This window comes from Triplophysa dalaica, chromosome 18 (genome assembly GCF_015846415.1).
Source record: "Triplophysa dalaica isolate WHDGS20190420 chromosome 18, ASM1584641v1, whole genome shotgun sequence".
Classification (NCBI taxonomy): domain Eukaryota; kingdom Metazoa; phylum Chordata; class Actinopteri; order Cypriniformes; family Nemacheilidae; genus Triplophysa; species Triplophysa dalaica.
Genome location: NC_079559.1, coordinates 16024748 through 16047579, shown reverse-complemented (window position 1 = coordinate 16047579; position 22832 = coordinate 16024748). Strand labels below are relative to the sequence as shown.

At 37.9% G+C, this 22832-nt stretch overlaps 1 protein-coding gene across 2 annotated transcripts in view; it reads left to right on the top strand.

Annotated features, from left to right (window-relative positions):
- Window positions 1–22832, top strand: part of adam9 (ADAM metallopeptidase domain 9) — a 37044-nt gene that overhangs the window by 12274 nt on the left and 1938 nt on the right. The window contains exons 4-22 of one of the 2 annotated variants that reach the window (XM_056772817.1): window positions 4667–4745; window positions 10321–10397; window positions 10626–10848; window positions 11999–12064; window positions 13344–13415; window positions 13512–13681; window positions 13826–13907; window positions 14069–14202; window positions 14849–15020; window positions 15132–15224; window positions 15392–15587; window positions 17671–17776; window positions 19022–19205; window positions 19455–19535; window positions 19629–19734; window positions 19879–20020; window positions 20398–20464; window positions 21675–21704; window positions 22217–22287. In XM_056772817.1, coding sequence (XP_056628795.1) covers window positions 4667–4745; window positions 10321–10397; window positions 10626–10848; window positions 11999–12064; window positions 13344–13415; window positions 13512–13681; window positions 13826–13907; window positions 14069–14202; window positions 14849–15020; window positions 15132–15224; window positions 15392–15587; window positions 17671–17776; window positions 19022–19205; window positions 19455–19535; window positions 19629–19734; window positions 19879–20020; window positions 20398–20464; window positions 21675–21704; window positions 22217–22287 — 2151 coding nt within the window. The remainder of the gene's footprint in view (window positions 1–4666; window positions 4746–10320; window positions 10398–10625; window positions 10849–11998; window positions 12065–13343; window positions 13416–13511; window positions 13682–13825; window positions 13908–14068; window positions 14203–14848; window positions 15021–15131; window positions 15225–15391; window positions 15588–17670; window positions 17777–19021; window positions 19206–19454; window positions 19536–19628; window positions 19735–19878; window positions 20021–20397; window positions 20465–21674; window positions 21705–22216; window positions 22288–22832) is intronic. The other variant, XM_056772818.1, reaches the window with a different exon arrangement.

Sequence of the window (22832 nt, the reverse complement as noted above, 5' to 3'; positions counted from 1 at the left end):
AGTTGATTTGCAGTCTTATGTTTCATCAGAATATTCTGAAGTTCCCTGTTAACATCAGAAGTTGTTGCTTGTGGAAGGCAGCACGTAGTTGTTTCCCTGCCGCTAATGTTTCTGATTATGGAGTCCCCCACTATCAGAGTCCTGGGCTCTGCTGCTCTCTGAGCGGAGTGCCGGTGTCTGCTCAACCTTGAGCGCCAGTTAGCATCAGTGTTAGCTACTGGCCCATTCAGTCTGTGTTCGATCACATTCATCACGTTTGGGGATTCCTCATTTACATTCATTAGCACTTCAAATCTGTTCTGAAGATGTATAGGCGGTGGTAGGAGACTAGTGTTTGCAATCCTTGTCAGAGCTGTATCTGGGGTAGAGGATGCTACTGCAGTAATATGTGATGCTCGTGACAGTCTGATGTCTCGAGTGCCTTTGGGTCTCGCTCCCTGTTTGTGCCATCGATTAGTAAGTCGATCGGCTTGTTTCTCTACCTGTCGAGGAGCACTAGTTTTATGGGACTCACCGGTATGCTGAGGGTGTCCATGACGAAGCTCCGTTGTGTGCTCCGTCTGGTTTGGTGGTCTCGTAAGTAACTTTGTTTCAAGAACTGCAATCCTTTGTAAAAGTCTGTGGCAGTTTGTGCAGCAAGTAGATTCCAGAAGAGGCATTTTCTCTTATCCTTTGGGCAGTTGTGTTTTCCTTTCCCGGAATGTAAGCTGGTCGGGTAAAAGAATTCTCAGTTTTTGTAGTAATCCAAACTTTGTCGTATGAGCACTGTGCTGATTTGCTAAAGTTAAAATTAGGTGATAAAAGGAAATAAAATAAAAGAAGAAATAGGGGATAAAATGTCAAAGCGATAGAGCAAAGCGCGGAGCAGTAAGCGTGAGCGTCCGAACAGCAGCTGAGCAGGAAGAATACTTAGAGTTTTTTATGTAGAAACATATGTAACGTTCACTATGTAGTGTGCAGTGACAGAGTGATCTATATAAGTAGAGTTGGACACAGTATATGCATGAATGTGTTTCCTCCTTTTACATACTGATGGCTTTTTTCAGACATTTTAGGAAAAATGTCTCTTCACTGTCAGAAAAAAAGGGACAAAACTGTCACGGGGCAGTACACTTTAAAAAGGTCTTTATATGGGGACTTCTGCTTCCGGTCGAATGGCGTAAGCAAAGCAAGAGACCAGCTCGGTGTAAATTGTTTAAAAAAAAATCCAGACCAGCTAATTTTAAACTAACTAAGCCACAACATCCGTGATATCATAATGTCTCAAAGGAAGGGCAGACAATTCACGCAGACAACTCAGAGGGTTGAGTCTCATGCTACCCCCGCAGAGAAAAGTGATGGTGCTAAAGCTAGCGGAGCCGCGGGGCTAACAGAAGAACGCTGTCTAAAGTGCTTGGTGAAGAAAACTTTAACGGCCCCATCCTTGTTGACCGTGCCCACAGAGGCCTTGCCCCAAAACCTCGGAATTGTGAACGGCCCCGACCCATAATCGCTCGCCTTCACTACTACTAGGGTAAAGAAAAGATCATGTCGTTGTCCCGATCCAAAGGCAAGCTGTCCTTCGGGGGGGGGCACAGGTTTATATCTTCCCCAATATGAGCCTAGAGGTAGGACGACAACGAGCAGCCTTTAATCAAGTGAAAGCCAAACTGCGTGATGCTGGAATCCGGTACAGAATGTTTTTCCCTGCCAAACTGGAGGTTACACCCGCCGATGGTTCTAAAATGTTTTTCACCGATCCACGGGCAGTGGAGAAGTTTATTGACGGTAACAAATCATCATCACTGAATGAGCATTGAACGTAAGAACACTGATTTGGACACTTTTGTGTGGTAATACTTTGGCCTAAAATTAAATGAACTGAGTTTTAGACCCTCAACCAGGTACCCAAAAGATGTGAATCCTTTTACCATTTATTTATTTATTCATTTTATTTTTACTTAATTGTTCTTGCATTTCTTTACTATAAATGCGTATATACATGATGCTTCGGCATGTATGTATGAGTATATATATTTTAATATTATTATTGTTAATAGTAACGATTATTAACAGTTAATAACGATTAAATACTTATATGGTAGGCTGGAACTATGAGCGCTAATGAGGTGCTAATGAAAAAGTGATGTCATATGAACCTGATTGGAAGAAAATGATGATGTCAGGCACTCATGATTGGTTTAAACTATAAACCATAAAGATGGAGTCAGATGTGCATTTGTTGGATCACTTCAGATGAACTCTGAATATCCCACTTTGCTTGCCCTTGGCACCTGGAACCCTTGTCTCTGAGATTTCTTTCTGCGATGGAAGGCCGATTCGCCACAACAGACCCTCTAGAACCAGGTTCATACAGACCCATAAGCCTTCTGAATGTAGATAACAAAATTCTGGCTAAGATCTTAGCCATGCGTTTGGAAAAGGTCCTTCCAACTGTTGTGTCACCAGACCAAACTGGATTTGTTAAGGACAGATAGTTGTTTTTTAACATCAGGCGACTGTTCGACATTATCTACACTCAAAATCCAAATAAAGAAGTATCTGAAATATTGGTTTCGCTAGATGCCGAGAAGGCCTTCGACAGAGTCGAATGGGATTTTCTTCTTTGTCAAGGTTTGGATTTGACCCCTACTACATTTCTTTAATTCAGTTGCTTTACGCTCCGCCTATAGCATGTGTTCACACAAATAATATGAACTCGGGTTTTTTCCTCTTCACCGTTCAACACGACAAGGCTGGCCTTTATCTCCATTGTTGTTTGCACTGGTCATAGAGCCTCTTGCCATCTTGCTACGCTCTACAGATGATTATAAGGGGATTGTAAGAGGAGATAAGGACCATAAAGTGTCCTTGTATGCGGACAATCTGCTTCTATATATTACAGATCCATCTCTTTCTCTGCCAAAAATTATGACCATGCTATCGGACTTCGGTAAAGTATCAGGATATAAAATTAATCTGTCAAAAGCATATTGTTTCCGATCAGCTCTAGGTCAAAAAGATCAAGTACATACGCTCACTCCTTTTCCCTTCGCTGTTTCAGACTGTTTTAGATATCTCGGAATAAATATCACGCAGGAAATGTCTGGCCTTTTTAACAAAAATTTTGTGAACCTATATAAACAAATGGAGCAACAGATCGAGAGGTGGTCTAATCTTCCGATCTCTCTCGCCGGCCGAATTAATATTATCAGAATGAATATTTTACCAATCAGTGTGTTCCAATTCTGATTAATAAGAAATGTTTTACCAAAATAAATTCTTTAGTTGCGTCCTTTATATGGAATAAAAAGATACCAAGAATTAAAAAATCATTCTTACAAAGACCCAAACCCATGGGAGGAATGGGATTGCCCAGCTTCCGGCTCTATTATTGGGCCTGTAATATTTGTTGTATGTCATTCTGGAACGGATCTCTCGAACCTGATTGGGAACAGAAGGAAAAACAGGCTTTTTCTCCTAATACACTAAGATCATTGATACATTTACTCCTCTGATTTTTCAAAATTTAAGGCTCAGAATCCTGTGGTCTCTCACTCACTGAAAATTTGGTCTGCGATCAGAAGACATTTTTGGTGGAATCAATGTTCAGTCCTTACACCAATAACTGGTAATCAAGCACATAAGCTGTTTTCAGGTCAAACATTTCAACAATAGGACCTTAAAGGAGTGCATACAATTATAGACCTCTTCATTGACAAAATATTTCCAATATTTGAACAGTTAAAACATAAATTTAATATTGATAACAAAGCCTGAAATATGTCCTATGAACAAGGTATTATTGAACAACCCACTCAAAAAAGGATCTATTTCTAGAATGTATAATTACATTTCGTAATGTATAATTACATGTACAACTACACTTAGATCTACATCTCAGATGACCAATGGATCGAAGCTCAAGAACGTGTCCACTCATCTTCTGTTTGTATCAGACACGGTCTGTTGCAATTTAAAATCCTGCACCGATTGCACCTTTCCAAACAAAGACTGTCCAAGATGTTTCCGGGAGTGGACACCTCTTGTGGTCGTTGTGGATATGCCCCCGCTTCATTGTCACATACATTTTGGAACCGTCCCCACATTACTCACTATTGGTCTAAAATAATTGAGACTTTGTCAGCAATTTAAATGTCACAGGGTCACATGACACATCACTTCCTAGTGCTTACTCGTATGTTGTCCACATTCACTTTCCCAGAAAGGTTTTTTTAAATGCTTGTCACAGATTTGTGTAATCAGGTTATATTTGTTTTTCACCATAAATATTTGGTAGTATGGAAATCATATGAAAAAGCCAAAACATGAATTGAAAAAAGTACACATTAAAAATAAAAATCATGCACCAAAAAAGAAATAATTTTCTAAGGTTTTTCAACCCTTTTACCTTTATTTAGAAATACATTTATAAAGGTATTCATAATAATTTGAGATAATTGGGAAATATGAGGCATTCAAACAAAATAGATTTTGCTGAAAATAATTATGTCAAATTGAATAAACATTTTAACATCTTTGAATAATTTAATAATGATTGTGTCTCAAGTAAAGCATTTTCATTTATGGCTATGTCCATGTTCTAGGTATGGTTTGGCTAGAGAGACAATATAAGTCCCCGCATCACTGACACCTTACATACTTTTTGTTTGTGTATTTTTTTCAGATTGCTTCTCCCTGGGGATTTCACTGTGTACTCTTATGCAAAAGATGGATCTATGGTCACAGAGAAACCTGACACAACAGTAAGCAACTAAAGAAACACAACAATTCACACTGATACTTTGATTCTATGATTTTACTAGCTGAATGAAAGATTACAACACAACAGCACATGGTTTCCATAAATCCAGGAAAAAGTAAACTTAATCTGTAATTAACACACATCCTAATTGGATTATGTAAAATTATATTTTATTTTGAAGCACATGAAACTAAATCCAAATTATTTTTACAATTCTTATCCAACGATCACAAATGGAAAGGCTAGGAAAAAGTCTGTTGGTCAACACTTACAAATAAAGCTGCAATTCTCCAAATTTTGGTTAAAAAATCAAAACAGATCGGTTAATGAACAAGTACACAAAAAGTCCCAAAATGTTCAAAGCTGTTTTCTTTAGCCTGATTCAGCTGTCAAGTTCGAATTTTTGGAAATGTCCATGTGATCTCATCTGACCTCAATTTATATAAAGATCACTTTTTAATTTTATCTTTAAACAGAGATTTAAAAAATACTTTTTAGTTTTGGTGTAATTTGTTCGTTGTTTGACATAAACTCAGCGGTCTTACATTTTTGGGGAGGCTCTCAATCTGTCACACTAACTGCTTGATGTTTTCTCCCGATCTTTTCTTGAATGAATGTTTTGCCAGCATTAATTCTCAACTTGAGCCAAAATCTTGAGTATCTGTTTATTTATATCAGATTTAATGCTTAGACAAATAGGATGTGACTGCAGCCACATACATTTCCTCCATTACACAGAAAACGTTCAATGCACCACTTCTACATCAAAAAGGCACAGCTACTCTCACCTGACAGGAAGATGTTTTTTTCACCTCGGCATTAACAGCTTAACTGTGCACAGGTGAAGTTAGAACAGCAGTCGTATATCACATTGTGATGTCTGCTGTTGTAATTGTTGCCACGATTTCCTCGAGGTCCCAGCCAAACACAGCGACCGATGCCAAGAGCTTCCCACTTCTGGGAAGAGCATTACTCAGACTAACTGGAATTCAATTTTACATGGCTGTATGAACAAACAGAGGCAGACGACCTAAAGGAAATACATAGATCGTGCAATGGATTTCTGAAAATGATAAGCCTTTTAAAACATGTAATCTGAAAGGGTGGTCTTGACGTGATGCCTTTAATTCCTCTCTCCTTATCAGAGTTGTTCATAGGTGAGGGCATGAAGGCATTCAATTTTGGTCTTTCATCACTTTCTCCAAAGCCTTTCTGAATAATTTTGATGTTCATTGTCAAACTTCAGACGAGACAGGCGGCCTTCTTTGGGAGAAGGACCTTGCAGGGGCTTCAGGATTTCAATCTATTGCGGCATAGCACGTTCCCAATGGTTTGCTTGCTAACTGTGGTCCCATGTGTCTTGAAATCATTAACAAGCTTCTGCCGTGTAGACAGAGAGTCGAACACACTAAAAGTGCGCATCTAATGGAGAGTGAAGAGCGATGAAGACCAACAGTACAGACCACATGAGCACCAGTTTATAACCCCATTCATATACTGTACTCAAATTGTTTGTGCATATATTCTATCTTCCTACTGTATACATATGATATAGCCAGAAGATAAATATAAAATAATAAATCTGATAATCAGAACTTATTTTGATATCTTTAGGTCCTTTTTTATAATTTTCCTACATTTTAACTATGGTGACCATTTAAATGAACTGTAATAATTGAATTAATTAAATCAATCTAAGAAAAATGCAGTATAAGATATATAAATAAAATAGGAGATTGTTACCCTGAAATATATTGTTACCGTGAAATAAAACTATTCAGTCTGTGAAACAGATTTTTGGTCATTCCGCCCACCCCTATTTCTCATTATCATCTTTACTCCATTTGGGAAATCATGCAGGGACCTCCAGTCCAGAGCATGAGAGCGGAGTTGGGCGGGGGGCATGCGAAATAAAGTCGGAGCGTGGAGGGGGTTTTAACACAAGCATAGACTAGAATGACCGCGATCAGTGCCGGATGAGTCAAACTTCCCCAAAAGCTGTTGGGGAGGACGGAATGTAGCCAATGTCCATCCATTCCGTGTCAGCACTGGGCGTAAAGGAGCGGAAATCACAGTCTATTTCTGGTGTCATCTGTAAGCAGTGAGACTTGCGAAAATGCTCTTTCAACAGGAACGTTGGATATGGGGAGATTGATGTGAGGATTTGAATTGCTCCTAAAGCAAAATCCTGAAAGCAGTAGTTCCTCCAGCATCTTGAAAAGATTCTACCTCCAGCCAAAACCTACTTAGACTTTGGTTTATTGACTGTTTAAATTTCCCGCTGAGGGCTGTTTGCTTCTTCTTTTTTGGCGGTTGCAAAACTATCTTTGGTGGTGGCAAACTATCACTGGTGATTGGCTAAAAAACGCGGGCTAGCATGCGACCTCACTGACGTCAGGATTACTAATCGGATGGAGTACACAGACTTGGGTTTTGTTGAATAATAAGCATATACAATGAACATTCAAATTCAATTCAAACCCGCCAAACTGATCCCAAATCCACCCAAATTTTGTCCACCCACCCAAGCCAATTATTACCCGCACAATCAAATTCAAATCAGCCCGAGCAGAAATTCTCACCGCCAAGTTCCGCTAACATGCTTTTTTTAATTTTAATTCCAGTGTACCCTTGGCATGAATCTATGGAGTGTCTTTTATTTGCAAAGGCCTACCATTGTAAACACAAAGACATGTCAAAACAGCAGCTAGCCAGAATATAGCTATATTATGCAAAAGAGCGTTGTGAATAAAGTCTCTTATGACACATCACATTTATTTATTAATTCAGTTCCTTTCGCAGAATTTAACAAAACATACTCCAGTTTTTTTTTATTCCTAATAACTTTAATGGTATCTCTATTTAAGATTTACTCTGCATTAAATACATCCTGTGAAATCTGAAATCATGTAAGTGTTTATTCAGGCTTAAATTCAGACTTAACCTTAGATAAATATTATTGTTTGTAATTCATTCATTCATTTTGACTTGACAATTGCGATCATGGCCTTTAGGCAAAATTATCTTATTTCACACACTTGAGATTTTCTAACATATATCACCATTCTGAGTGAAATATAAATGAGTTTTCTCTTTAATGGGATCAGAAAGTGCTGATGTCAGCCTGAAGTGATGTGGAAATCTGATGATACAGTTCCATGTAAAAAAAACAGGAAAAAGTTACGCAGTGATTATTGCTTCATAATGAACATTACTCCCTATGTGGGATGCACATTGCACCTCTGTCAAACTTAGTCATAAGTGAAGTTAAAGATACTTGTATTATTACCAAGGAACACAAGCATAGCATTTTGTTGAATAATTTGAAAAACTCCTGCTGTTCAAAGTCACAAATGGCTGCCAAGCTCCAAAAAGTGAAAAAAGACCATATAGAGCACCATAAATATTGTATATACCAATCTTCTATAAATGCTCACATATAGTCTGCGTCATAATACATGATAATGTATGAAGCATATGGATTACTGTTGTGCAACAGCATAGGAATTAAAACAATTTATCAGTTTGTGTGTCAAGAAAAAAAACATGTGAGTTTGGAACAAAGCTAAGGTCTGCTTTTCATTCCAACAGCTAGACATCTTTGTTTAGGAGATTAGATGTCATGTCTGCTTTTCAGAGATGAATACGCTGTTGTTCATGAGAAAATCAAGCAAACGTAAATTTCTTTGCTTATATTGCACTTAGATTGGGGCTATTGTACAGACATTTCAGATGGGAAATTGGAGTTCAGGAAGGCCCCACAAGAAACATCCGGTTAGAAACTTTCGGCTGGGAAGTAATAAGCCGGGCCAGTCAGGTCACACAGCCAGAAGTAATTTATTATCTCCCATGAGATATTTACAGCATGACTGGTAGCTTTAGGATTCTCATCACACATGCCAGAACTCCCAGAAACTCAAATGAAGTGTTTCTGTGCATCAGTGGGATCGTTTGTTTATCTTTTCCATTATCATGAGTTTAACATTGTGTCTATACTGTAAGTGTACAACTAGTGTGCACTACATATGGACCAACAAGGTTCCGTGTTCATGCGTGATTGTATGTTCATGTGTGGTTATTTTGTCATGGTAGCCGGTTTGAAAAGAATGTGCTAAACTGAGCCCTGTACCTGGAATTACAGAATATTATTTTAATATTATATTATAAAACATTATAATATTAATGCGGTATCCTTGGAATGTCATCGAGAATGCCTTGCAACAACTGTATCAGTGGGCTGTGGAGTAGATGTTGTTTTACTTGCATTGCCTCGTACAATAATTCTCACAGAAAAAACATTCACATCACTTTCATTGCAATAGAGTGGAAACCATAGAATGGGTTTTTAATGAGCTATAAAATCAAAATAATAGCAATGGGAATTCATATCCCAGAAATCAAGTGCTTTCATCAAGAACCATAGCATGACTTTTGAAAACTTCAGAAGTTTGTCATTCTTGTTTGAGTATCTGGGTAGTTGCTGTATTGTTGCTTAGTGGTTTGGGTCAAAAATGCCCACCCCCAAATTGTTTAACTTTCTGGTCCCCTAGTTGTCTTAGCTTCCACTTCCAATGTAAATCTATTGGATTCTTTGTTGTTAAACATAATTAATTTCTTGACTTCAGTACCACATCTAACCAAGCAGATGATTCATTTGAATATGAGGATATCATGAGGTCACACTTCCCCTGTAGTAGCACATTTATGCAAGCTGATGGTTAACTGGAAATTTCTGCTATTCCAGTAATGCTAAAATTGTGATTGCTTAGTGCAGCTCAATATCTGACTCATTGCTGTCTGCTCAGACACTCACAGCACAACCAAATGGTCAACCTGATTCATATTGTTATAAAATATGCATTCAAATGTGCTTTTCTGCGAGTGATATATAAATCTTGTCTTGCATTTGAGTGTGGCCATTTTAATCCCTGTAAATCAGCTTGTCACAGTATTAACAAAGCCCCTTTAGCAGAGGTTGAGGTTTAACCTACGGTTCACATGGTCTTATAATCTGATCGGTCACAGTTGACACACGTGCAGCTGGAACCACCAGATCCAGTTAAATCCAGCAGCACATTCGTTTATTTTATGTTCCTCAGAATGCTTTACAGTAAAGCTGTTTGATTATTAAATGAATGGGATACTTCACCCATAAAGGAAAATAAATTCTGTGATCATTTACTCACCTTGGAGTTGATCTAAATCTGTATCAATTTCTTGTTCTGATCAAGACAGAGAAAGATATTTGGAAGAATGCTTATAACCAGACATTTTGCCCCCCATTATCTACCATACTAGGAAAGAATACAATGGTAGTCAAAAGTGACCCAGAACTTTGGTGCCCTACATCCTTCAAAATGTCGTCTTGTGTGTTCAACAGAACAAAAAAATGATAAAGTAATTTCTCCTACTCGAAGGTCAATGATTACAGAATATTCATTTTTGGGTGAAGTATCCCTTTAAATTTGGTCCTCCCGATGTCCATGAAGTGAACTCGACTGTTGCTGGAATGGCTTCATAATTAAATTTATGTGATTGAAGGAACGTCTTTTAAATGTCTCTGTTTTTGTCACCAGGGTAATTGTCATTATCGTGGATACATAGAAGATGTGAAGGGGTCTTCAGCAGCGGTCAGCCTGTGTTCTGGATTAAGGTAAAATTTGACTACACCATGAATGGATGGATACAAAAAAGAATTAGTATTGATAATTTTATTTATGAATATTAATAATTTATGAATAAATATTAGTGTGATGTTCTATCCATCACAGATGTTAAATGCCTTGCAATGCCATTTTGAATGAGTCCTTAAAAATAATCCTTACTATTTAATCTGTTGCTGAAGTGTGTTCTTTGTGTGTGTACTTTTTATGTGTTTTAGGGGTGTAATCATCTCAGGGGATGAAAGTTTTGGCATTGAGCCATTGGAGGGCTCATCCAGTGATGAGCACTTGGTGTATCGTTTGGAGGATGTAAAGACTGAACCTCTTACCTGTGGAACACCTCATTTTAATAACCATGATGATGAAGTGTCGTCAAGGCAACCTACAGAAGGCGATCTCCATAATATCACATTCAGTCAAGCTGGCAGTCGTCTGATAAGGGTGAGTCACCCCAAATCACCATAATGATATCTTCATTTACACAGAGAAGTTAACAAAAAGTGAATGTTGCTCTACAACAAAGGAAGAACAATCCACATTTAAACCAGATCAAACTAGACAATAAACAGACACATGGGTCGACTTTAGTTCAGTTTATTACCCAACTTAAAGACCACATGAAATCAAAATCATTATGAATAAGATAGCCTTAAGGATATCTATGAACTACTGTACTCCAAAAAGGTTGCATTTACAAGATACTGTATAAGAATTAAAATCATACATTCTCTCGCTTGCGCCAAAAAGAGATCAACAATCTTTGACATCATTCTGCACTTCAGCTTCAAATTCTAGACTGTGTGGTAGACTATTGGCTACTTTAAAAGGGGGGGGGGGGGCTAGTTGATATGTCCCACCCTAAATTCTTGTTTAGCCCCTGTCCACATTAATGTTCACATCTTTTTCGCTCCTTTTTGGCTTTATGTCCACACTGAGATGACGTCCTCAAAGTGGATACATTTGAAAAGCAGTTTTCGAATTGTAGTGTGAACCATGAAAATGGAGGGTTTTAAAAACTATGACACATTTTTCGTCATGTGATACAGTTGTTTTGGATGCTCTCCAGTTTGATAGTGTTAATGTCAGTTGGTGCATACTTTAGATTGCATTTTAAGGCGGGATCAGCAGTTTTACAAATTATGCTTGTTAAGACAAGTCGGGCCAAGTACCAAAACAACCTTGTAGCCAATAAGCAGTAAAGTTCACAGTGCACAGGATGGACATAAGTCGAGCCGAGCGTTGACGAAAGCGAAAGACGAGGGTAGGGATGTGTTTGTTTTGTTGTTTGAACATCAACAACGGCTAATAGAAGTCGGACACCCCGCCTTAAAGGTGATTTAATTTGAGTTATTGTTCATCAGCGGAACCCAAGGATACTTTTACATTCGCAACTTCATAGTTTTTAAAAAGAAAATTCTGATTTCAGATGAAAACACTTCAAAGCGCTTCAGTGGGTCTTTAAAGCTTTCATTTTTTTGTTTGTTTTTTATGACGTCCTCATTGTTTACTATGTTGTGGTTTCAAAATATGTCTGGGACCCTCTGAGGCCACAAAATTAAAAACTAAATTGAAAGTCTCTCTCTCCAAACAGAGAAAGAGGGCCATCCTGCATCAGACTCACTATGTGGAGCTGCTGATGGTGGTGGATAATGAAAGGGTAAGTCGTCACCACACTGGAATCTTTTGCCATTTTTAGTCTTAACATTTATCAGCAGAAAGTGTCAGTCAGTAACATTTAGTAGGACATGTGGAGACGTGTGGGTTGAAATGTGTGAATGTTAAAGGGATAGTTAATAAAAAAATGAATTTCGGCTTAATTCTGTGACGGCTTTCATTTAGCTAAGTGGTTAGAGCACAGCATTAGTAACGCCAAGGTCATGGGTCATGCCAAATGCATAAATGGTAAATGTAATTCATTTATTGAACGATGTAGTTTAAAATCTGTATGTGACTCATTCTTCTGTGGAGCACAAAAGAAGATATTTTGAGAAATGTCTCAGTGGTTTTGTGTCCATACAATGGAAGTCAATGGTGGCCAAAGTTGTTTGGTTACCAATGTTCTTTTAAATGTCTTCTTTTGTGTTCTACAGAAGAAAGTCGTAGGTCCGAATCCACTTTTACCAGTTAAACACCGGAAAAATGGTCGGGTAGCGCCCGGGTGCATGGTCTAAGCGATTTGTCCCGATTCTCTTAATGAGTCATGGGTGTTTTTTGGGCGAAAAGTGCAGTAAACCAATCAGAGTCTCATCTCTCATTCCCTTTACGAGCCAGTTGCGCTCGTGTCATGGCGGATTCGCTATTTACAGGGCTGAATTTGCAAGAGCAAAGACTGGACACTTTTCCAGAGAGGAAATGCATCTGCTCATGCGTGAGGTTAAAGTAAGCGAGCAGACCATCTACCGGACAACCCGTATTTGGATCTTTATTTTAACAATAATATTCTTTTACTTAACACTTATTTTTTTATTTGGCATGTTTGTGTATTGCTGCGCTTCCCTCTGTCTAATAAGTAAAGTGAAAGCGTGTTGTGGACCCGCCCAGTGGCGCATTCTCTACTAAGGCACTCTTTACATAAAAAAAGAATTGCTCCTTTAGACTTTAATTGACTTTAGACTTTAGACCAGGTTTGAGTTGGTCTATGGCGCAGTCTATTTTCAGTTCCTCAAAATAGCAACAATGTGCCTGAAAACACCTCTTTTTTTAGACCTGCATGCCCACTGGCGCACAAATGCAATTGCTATTTAAACAACGCGGTGTAGGATGTGAAAATGAGAACTACTTCGGGCTGAAAATAGCAAAAACACATGCGCTGCGCCACATTGCGCCGTGTGCACGTTAGGGCCCAGTTTTGGAATAAAATAAAGTTAAATAACTTTAACATTTATGTATGAGCTGAGCTCTGCCTAAAACCCTTTCTGCCTGTTTCTTTTTCACAGTTTAACTACAAAAAGAGAAATCAGACTGCGGTGCTTGATGAGATGGTTCAGATCGCTAACTACGTGGATAGTGTAAGCTTGGCTCTTTGTTTTAAGATCAATATCAAAGAAATCTCCTGTTCTAGCGATCATTAAGTGATTAATGATGTCTGTTCTGTTCTCCTTTAGATGTATATGCCTCTGAATATCCGTGTTGTGTTGGTGGGGCTGGAGATCTGGTCTATGCAGAACCTCATCAATACAGATGGCAGTGCTGGAGAAGTGCTGGGGCGCTTCACTCAATGGAGAGAGAAAGAGCTTGTCCACCGCCGTCGTCATGACAGCGCTCAGCTCATCCTGTAAGAACCTTTTTCTTATCACATGAAGATTGTTTTCTATTTTCTCTTATTTTTATTTGTTAATATTAATAGTGTCCATCTCTATAGCTTTTAAGATAGCATGTCTGATTCTATTTCTCACTTGTTCTCTCTCTCTTTTTACAGAAATAAAGGGTTTGGTGGAACAGCAGGTATGGCTTTCGTCGGTACGGTTTGTTCCAGAAGTCATGGTGGTGGAATTAATTCGGTATGATGATTGATCCTCTCCTCATATGCTACAGTTAGTCATTCAGCAGCATGCTGTTAGTCAATGTCTGCTCTACATTCATCCCCTTCTCCTTTATCTTAATCTGCCCCGTCTCTGTGTGTTTGTGTGTGTGTGTGTACACGTATGTGTTCTCCGCTCAGTTCACCACTAGTAACGTGATATCATTCGCCTCCATTGTGGCTCACGAGCTCGGTCACAATCTCGGGATGAACCATGATGATGGACGAAACTGTAAATGTGATGTCACACACTGCATCATGAACTCAGGGGCAACGTGAGTATCTATGTGTGTTTGTGAGTATGTATTTTGTGCTAGGCTGCAATAACAAATTTATCATCTTTAAGTGGATGATTAAAAAGACAGACTATATTTCATTATTAAAGTTCATACCAAGGGGAATAAAAGTAGCAATAAAGATAACATTTTCTGGGAATCATTTCAGGTGATATAAAAAAATATTTACAAAAAAAAATGCACAGGAATGTAAAAGCTGGATATCATGAAATTGGTACACCGGCAAATGGAATGCGATTGACTGTCATTCAAAATGCATCCATTGCCACCATGTGTTTTTCTTTTGGCTAATTTGATTATAGGTCTTTCAACTGCATTTAGTGATTTCACAAATCCATTCTGGTGTTTTTTTCCCCAATAATGAATGCAGAAAATATGAAAAAGGTCTTCAGATTCCACCTGGGCCAGAAAATTACAGTCCTCGTCTTTATAACTATTCCGAAATAACAGATGGCCATACAGTGATTTTAGATTTATGAAATATTTTGACACCAAAATATTGGTGTCAGGGACGCTGTGAGCCTGAAGAGTTTACAGTGAGAAAATGTTAGCTTAAATGTGTAATATAAATATACAGTGTTCATAAGTTGACCTCCAGAAATTTCTCTCTCTTTTTCTCTCTCAGTGGTTCTCGTAACTTCAGCAGTTGTAGCGCCGATGACTTTGAAAAGATGATTCTGAATTCAGGAGGTCGCTGTCTGCTGAACACACCGCGGCCGGACGAGGCATACAGCGCCCCCTTCTGCGGGAACAAGCTGGTGGACGTGGGCGAAGAGTGTGACTGCGGATCAGAGGAAGTGAGTCAACTGATCGATACAGTATTCTTTTTAAACTCATGTGGATCAATCGAGTAACAGCCTCGTGTCAAATCAAGTGAGATGTTGATTGTGATTTTACGGATATTTTAGGAGTGTATGAAAGACCCTTGCTGCGAGCCAAAGACGTGTAGGCTGAGATCAGGTGCTCAGTGTGCGTACGGAGTCTGTTGCAAGAACTGCAGGGTAATTATATCTCTTTCAAGTGACACTGTTTTTTGCGTAGATGGTAGGATAATCCTTTATATTTACAATATACAGTTTATACATGACAGTCTTCTCTTTACATACAAGCATGATTTGCTTGTGTGGCCACGATTAAAAACTGTAATTTCTGTTTCTCTGTCTGTCAGTTTTTACCTGGTGGCACAGTGTGCAGAAGCAGCACAGATGAATGTGATTTACCAGAGTACTGTAATGGCACATCTGCCCTTTGTCAGAGCGACGTCTTTAAACAGAACGGTCATCCCTGCAAACAGCAGCAGGCTTACTGCTACAACGGCCAATGTCAGTATTACGACACCCAGTGCCAGGCCATATTTGGAACCAGTGAGTAAACATTGCTGTTAATGAGTGTGATACATACAAAATACAAAAATCAGTTATATGTTCCACTTTAAAAAAACTATATATATGTATTTTAGTAGTATGTTAAATGTATTTATGTTAAATGTTATTTCCTGCCTGATAGACTGATGCAAGAAATCTGATATTATCTGGGTCTTTAGAAATATGTTAAAGAAAAGGCAGATTATTTGTTAAAACAACAATCTTGGATAAGGTTAAGATTAGAACAGATGTTATCTAACTAGTTCTGGGGTCCTCCATAAGTGTTTGTTTGTTTTTCCCTAAATACTTTAATTAGGATTTGTTTTGTATCTAGTGAATTATTATCTCTACATTTCCCTCACTCATTGAGAAATACGATGGTTTTCGAAAGTTGCTGCAGTAGATATATTTAAATTGAAAATGTTTAATAATTTAAGTTTGTAAACAATATGTTGTCTTAATATCACACTTATTAACACACTTATTATTTATCAAACATAGTGTAAACCAGCGGTCTCCAACTTTTTTTAAACCACGGACCAGTTTTGTTTTAATAATAATTACACGGACCGGCCGGTGGGATGCAGGGAAGTACAATGAATGTAATGATCTATTACTGTGAATAAATAACTTGTTAAATAAGTTAATAAATTAAAAAGTATGTAATATTTTATTTCCATTAAATCGTCAAACTGCGCATTCATGCCAACTGCGTAAAAATAAAACATCACTAAGTCAATTTAATTTAGTTTAAATCGTCAAACTTCACCTCATTCGAACTTCATACAACAACTACAAAAAATATTACAAACAAAGTAAATTTAATGTACATTAAATCGTCAAACTACGCCTCATTCCAACTTCATACAACAACTAAATAAAAACATCACAAAGTCAATGTAATTTCCATTAAATTGTCAAACTTCGCCATCATTCCAACTTCATACAACTTACAAGTCAATTACTTTTCCATGTTTTTAATTTTATCCAGAAGTCTGCAAGGTAGGATGTCTGAAAAATGTTCTTTAGTCCCCCATCATTTGCGATTTTAATGTGCTGGTCCTCCTAATGAACCGACGTGGATGCTTCGTGGGGCATATTTGCAAAAGGATCACGAACCCATTCTTTTCCGATTCGATTTCCGGAAAGTAACGTTCAAACTCTACTGACAGTGAAGCTATGTGGTTACAGATCAGCTGTAATAAATATCTGGATAGACTCTTTAAACTCGTAAACTCGCGCCAAAGATCTCCCCCTGGAAAGCCACCTGACTTCCAGGTGTGACAGAAGGCTTTGTGTTCTGCTTCCATTCCTTCGCAAAGCTGTTCGAAAAGACGGGATTTGAGGGCATTTGCTGTGATGTGGTTTTGAACGTCGTTCAGCACAGAGTGTAGTTATGGTGACATTTTACGGCTAGCCAGAATTTGTAAACTTTGCTTAAAAAACGTGCCCTCTCTGTACATGTGAACGGTCGCTCTTAAATGCCCAAGGCATAATTAAAATATACAGTGGCGTACAGGGATTTTTATCACATTCTTGTGACCCTCTGTCACGGCCCGGTAGTGGGTCGCGACCCAGAGGTTGGGGACCTCTGGTGTAAACGATTCCATATACATACAGATACAGTATATAAATGTATTTTAGGAAGAAGAGACAACGTATTTGTCCCTCACAAAAGGTTCATTATTTTGGGGTGTCCTCGCAATAATAAAGTTTGAAAACCCCTGGATTAGAATATGGAAATACATCTGACTCAGTTGTGCCCTCTACTGTTAACAGTAGGACAAGAGCTACATTATAAAGATATCATGTGATTAATAAATTAGATGTCATAGTTATATAAATGGTGATCACAATAAGTTTTTGTTATCTCAAAAGTGTAACACTTGGTAAATTCAGGTTATACTACAAACACTGAAATAAGTGCTGTTGTCAAGATCAGTTGAATCAGTTGCAGTGTTTAATAGTAAATATTTGTTTAAATGTTGTTTCATTGTAAAAATATTTTTTTTATAAATAGTAAACAATGTATATAAAGCACACCACATGTAAACCGTTTGTCTTTCTGTGTATGTGTGTGTAGAGGCTAAAGCTGCTCCTGAGCTGTGTTTTAAGGATGTGAACTCTAAAGGCGATCGCTTTGGAAACTGCGGATATCATTCCAGTGGCTTCAAGAAGTGTGAGAGCAGGTAAAACACAGCGACACAGTTTGGTTCACTGGTGCTGTTTACCTTTCGGTGTTGAATTATTATAGTGTTTTTTTTTATTCTCTGTTATGTGATTGAGTTTACTTCAGTTCAGTAGATTACTTTAAATTCAAGATCCTGTGGACGTTTGCTCCAGTTTTTTTTTTTACTTATATTTTGATTGTATACCACAACAATATAAAACAACACAATATTCACATTGTTTTTATTTTGTTAACATGTAAGTCTTTCATACAGTATTTTAGCTACATTATTCAGTCTTAATTTCCGCCATTATAGGGAAATAAAGAAATGGATAAAGAGGAATAAACAATACATAAATGAACAAATAAAAAATGTTACTAAATTACTTTGTCAAATGAAATAAATAAGGAGAAATTGTTATCTTAATGAAATACTTTGCGATTAAATATTGTAATATTGATCACATTACAGGGCTCTACCTTTTTAAAAATTTCAGATTTCTGAAGTCGAATGCATATGTGATTTGTTCCATTTCATACAAATCCCACGCTTTTTGAATCTCGTTGTTGTATGATGGAGGGTCAGGTTTTAACCATCTACATGTAATGCATTTGATTGCTGCAGCAGTAAGATTTGAGGAAGGTATATTTTGGCCCTACTGTCAATGTCCTCTGGACGCACACCTAAAAGTGCGATAATGGGCTCTTCAGGGATTTCAAAATTTAAGATCTCTGTAAGAGCGTCAAATACACCAATAATTTCTCAATTTGGGAAATGACCAAAAGATATGAGTATGGTAACCCACATGCTGTCCACAATTTCTCCAACATTTGTCTGTACAGGATAGATTCCATTTTGCTATTGGGCAGTACGAACAATCATTTAATTATTTTCCATTTGAACTCCCTCCAGATATTGGAACTAGTTACAAAGTGTGCTTCTCCAAAGGTTTCGTTCTGAGAAAGCATTCTGTTAATTTCAGTTGCCATTTCTCCTTCATCTCTAGGGTATTATTTATGTTCAGAGATAGGAATAACAGGTATCCTTTTGAAATGACCCGTTAAGCCGCCTATCCTGTTTTTTATTTCTTAAAAAAAAACTAATGGAGACATTTGGTCCAGTTGATTGAAAGTCTGCAGTCAGTTTTGAGGGAATTTTATAGTGACTTAAATTCTAACTCATGTACTGACAGAATTCCAATTCTTAAATGAAGCCTTTCTTCCAAACTAAGAGAGAAATAAGCACACTCTTTCTCTTTGTCAGAAATGCAATGTGTGGGAAACTACAGTGTGAGAACGTGCTGACATCAGTCATATTTGGCATCAAGCCGTCCACCATTCAGACCCATATTGCCGGCACTACCTGCTGGGGCGTGGACTTCCTGCTGGGCTCTGATGTGCCTGATCCTGGCATGGTCAATGAGGGCACCAAGTGTGGAGAAAACAAGGTGATGGAGAAAAGAGAACCTTAGCATTCTGAAGACACAGACTTGTGTGTTTTCATCAAATACAGTATAACATCGATTAGTAAAACATTGTTTCTGGTGTTTTGTAAGTCCCATTTACTGTACTATGGCCTCACAAAGCCACTTACTGTAAATCCGACTGAACGTATTAATGCAATTGCACTTCTATTGTCTGTGTACATGTTTGTCTTTGCATGTGTTAAAATAGACTTGCCCGTTTTCATTTTGCAGGTTTGTTTAAATTGCGAGTGCAGGAGCACAGATGTTCTAAATTATGACTGTGATGTGGAAAAGAAATGCCACAGCCATGGGGTAAATACGCATACAAAACCCACAACACTACAGTCTTTAACGCCACCATTTTCTTTTATTTCCACCAACTCACTTACTGTGTTTCTGCTACAGGTGTGTAACAGCAATAAAAACTGCCACTGTGAATACGGCTGGGCTTCTCCGTTTTGTGAGTCCCCAGGGTACGGAGGAAGCATCGACAGCGGCCCCACATGGAACGGTAAGACCGCTTAACAGCAGCACAGCTAAAGCTTCATAGAGAGGTAGGATTATCAGTACTTCTAACACGCGTAATGGGTAAATGTGATTACTTCGAGTGTAATTGCAGAGATCTACCTGTGTTTAAATAGTTTCTCTCGCTCAGATAAAGATACCTCCACACGGGATGGGCTGCTTGTATTTTTCTTTGTGATTCTTCCTCTCCTGGCTTTGGGTCTGTTTGTGTTCATCAAGAGGAACGAACTTAAGCAACGCTTCTTGAGGAAGAAACGCTCTCAGAGCTACGAGTGAGTATAAAAACGAACATATTGTGGTCGACTGATAAAGGCTTTGAGACGGATACAATTTGATTACAGCAGTTGAGAATGATATAAATATAATAAACTACAACTATATCTTAACAGAATATTTGCTCAAATACCTATCAGTTCATTTTGGAAGTAATATGAGCTTTCATAGCCATTGACACTATGACACTCTAATGATGCCATCATTACATTATTTTCTTGTCAAATGTCTTATTTTTACCACATTGCAGTTTCAGTTTTCAGCACATTTAAATAGTTTTTTTGTTTCATTTGAAATGTATTGAAGAACTGATGTGTTGTTAATTAGATGTTAATGGAATACACTTTGACTAAGTGTTTTTATTTTATTTTCTCAGAGCTGACAGCAGACCGCAGACTACTGTGTCCCAACGGGGAAACCCTAACAGTATAGTAAAGGATGGGGTGAGTCAGCAAAACACATGGCAATACAAACTGAGATGCTGTTACTTTACTGCTAACATGAATCTAACTATAGAACTAGTGTTTAACTAACCCATATTACTGTTCTTATATATGGATGAACACTTTGTGCAATAACAAACTTAATTGTTATTTTGTCTGTTGTTTAAACAAATGTTGGTGAAAAATGTTCATAAAAAAAGAAGGGGGTAACATAAAAACATGTTTTAAACCTTAGAATCTTAAATTCCTAATTTATTAACTATTTAAAGGAGTCATATGGCGCAAACTCTGTGTCTTTGGTTTGTTATAATTTGCCCATGCATGTATTAGGCATGCAAAAATTTAGGTGTTGGAATAAAATATGCATTCACCCAGACCTGCCTGAAACGCCTCGTGTAGTTGCCTAAGACCGCCCAAATGTATATGCAAGTCAGTACTGTCAGTACAATAGACCTATTCAGATGTGTACAAACCGGAAGTAAACGCTTGTCCGGTCAATGCTCTAGGTCCGTTTACTGCACAGAACAGTTGTGGAGACCAGAAGAAGTTAGGCATGTAGCGCTACCTTTATACTGATTTGTCTAACATATATCAGACCTTGAGAATATATAAATCGCTCAAGAAACAATGTTTTTGTAATGTTTGTTTTCCCTATTTTTACATCTCCCAGTAAACCATGAATAAATCAAACAACATATGCTACTTTTGTTTTTGGTAAATTCGATGAATGCCTGTGAGAAAACAAGCTGAATGAATGAGTGGCTATGGCAGCAGTGCGGCCGGAAAAGTTTCCCCCTACTTCCGATCTCTGTCTCCATTTTGTGAAATGGGCGTATTGCTTTGGAACCTGATGTTCCAAATATGGTAAGAGCCATTACATTTCCATCACACGCTTGCAGTATTCGATCCAGTCACTACGCACTGGTTATCTGGCCAATCATAGCACACCTCGCTTTTCAGAGCGATAAGCTTTGTTAAAAATCCGTTTCAGAGAGGCAGGGCAAAGAGGAGATACAAACAAGCACGGTATGTGGCAAATGCAGTGTTTTTTAACCTTAAATCGTGTATACACATTGCATTACATCTAAAGCAGACTTTAATATTCGTTTTAGCCATGTCATATGACTCCTTTAAAACAAAGGCAGAAGATAGACATTCTGCTGGTATAAAGATATTGACCAGCCTCCTCGCTTTTTTTCCTACGGTAAAGCACCAGGCTCAGTTGTTGCCAACAGCAGAGGTAAATAACTGCATACTGTATGTTTAGAAGTGCTTCTCATTTACTGTAGGCATTTCTCCCTCTGTTGCTTATGCAGTTCCCTCTCTGCTTTTCGGCAGTGCTTGTAACCTTTCTTTCAGTGCCTGTGCTTTATCTTTTGTATAATTTCCTATAAAACAGTGGCTCCCAACCTTGTTCCTTGAGGTCCCAAAACAATACACATTTTGGTCGTCTCCCTGATGTGACCCATCTCAATTGGCATTCAGGTGAACAAGGTTGGAATCACTGCTTGAATATCTTATAACATTCTCACTAGTTTACTCCTATACTAACCATAGCTTGGGATACACAATCTTTCTTATTTTAACACTTTAATTTAAAGCTAAACCTTTGAAGCTTTCAAGTTTTTAATTGCTATAGTATAGCTGAATTTTTAAGCCTTATCACGAGTTCAAAAAATGTGTTGAGAAAACGTCCTGTAAGCAAAAATTGTATGATTAGGAAAGGTTAAAATAAAGATATGTCTCTTTTAGGTGGTCCGGACGAATACACCTGCCTCTGTTCCATTTTATGCCACAAGACCGCCACCACCTCCATTTTCACGGTAGTTTTTACAAAAATATGTTCTAAGAATGTGTTGCTAACATTCCTATTTAGTTTAAAAACATTGTTTCATGTTTTAAACATTCCACTAAATATATAACATTTTATACCAATGATTTTAAAATGTTTAGAAAGTGACACCAGTTGACAAAATCCTCTCTTAGGCTATGTTCAAAGTTGGCATCTTTTTTTAAGCTGTGAGCACCTGTTTTACATTATAATCCTATGGAGTAAACTATATTTAAAAAAAGTCCTGAGTCACGCTACCACCTGCATAATTTTTTGCAGTTCAGAGTGTTTCGTGAAGTCAAAAAAGTTCAACTTTTCAGACTTTTTTGACAGCTGACCAATGACAAGCAAGTAGCGAGACCTGTCGTTTCCATGATAACAAGAACAACATCCGAGGAAGGTGATTGGTCAAGCAGGATCGAACTCGAAAAAATATTATGGTGGCGAAACACCGGTTGGAGCATATTTTTGTATAAAATAAAGTTACATTTTTAAATTTAAACTTTTACTTGTCAATAAAGTGTGAACACACCCTTA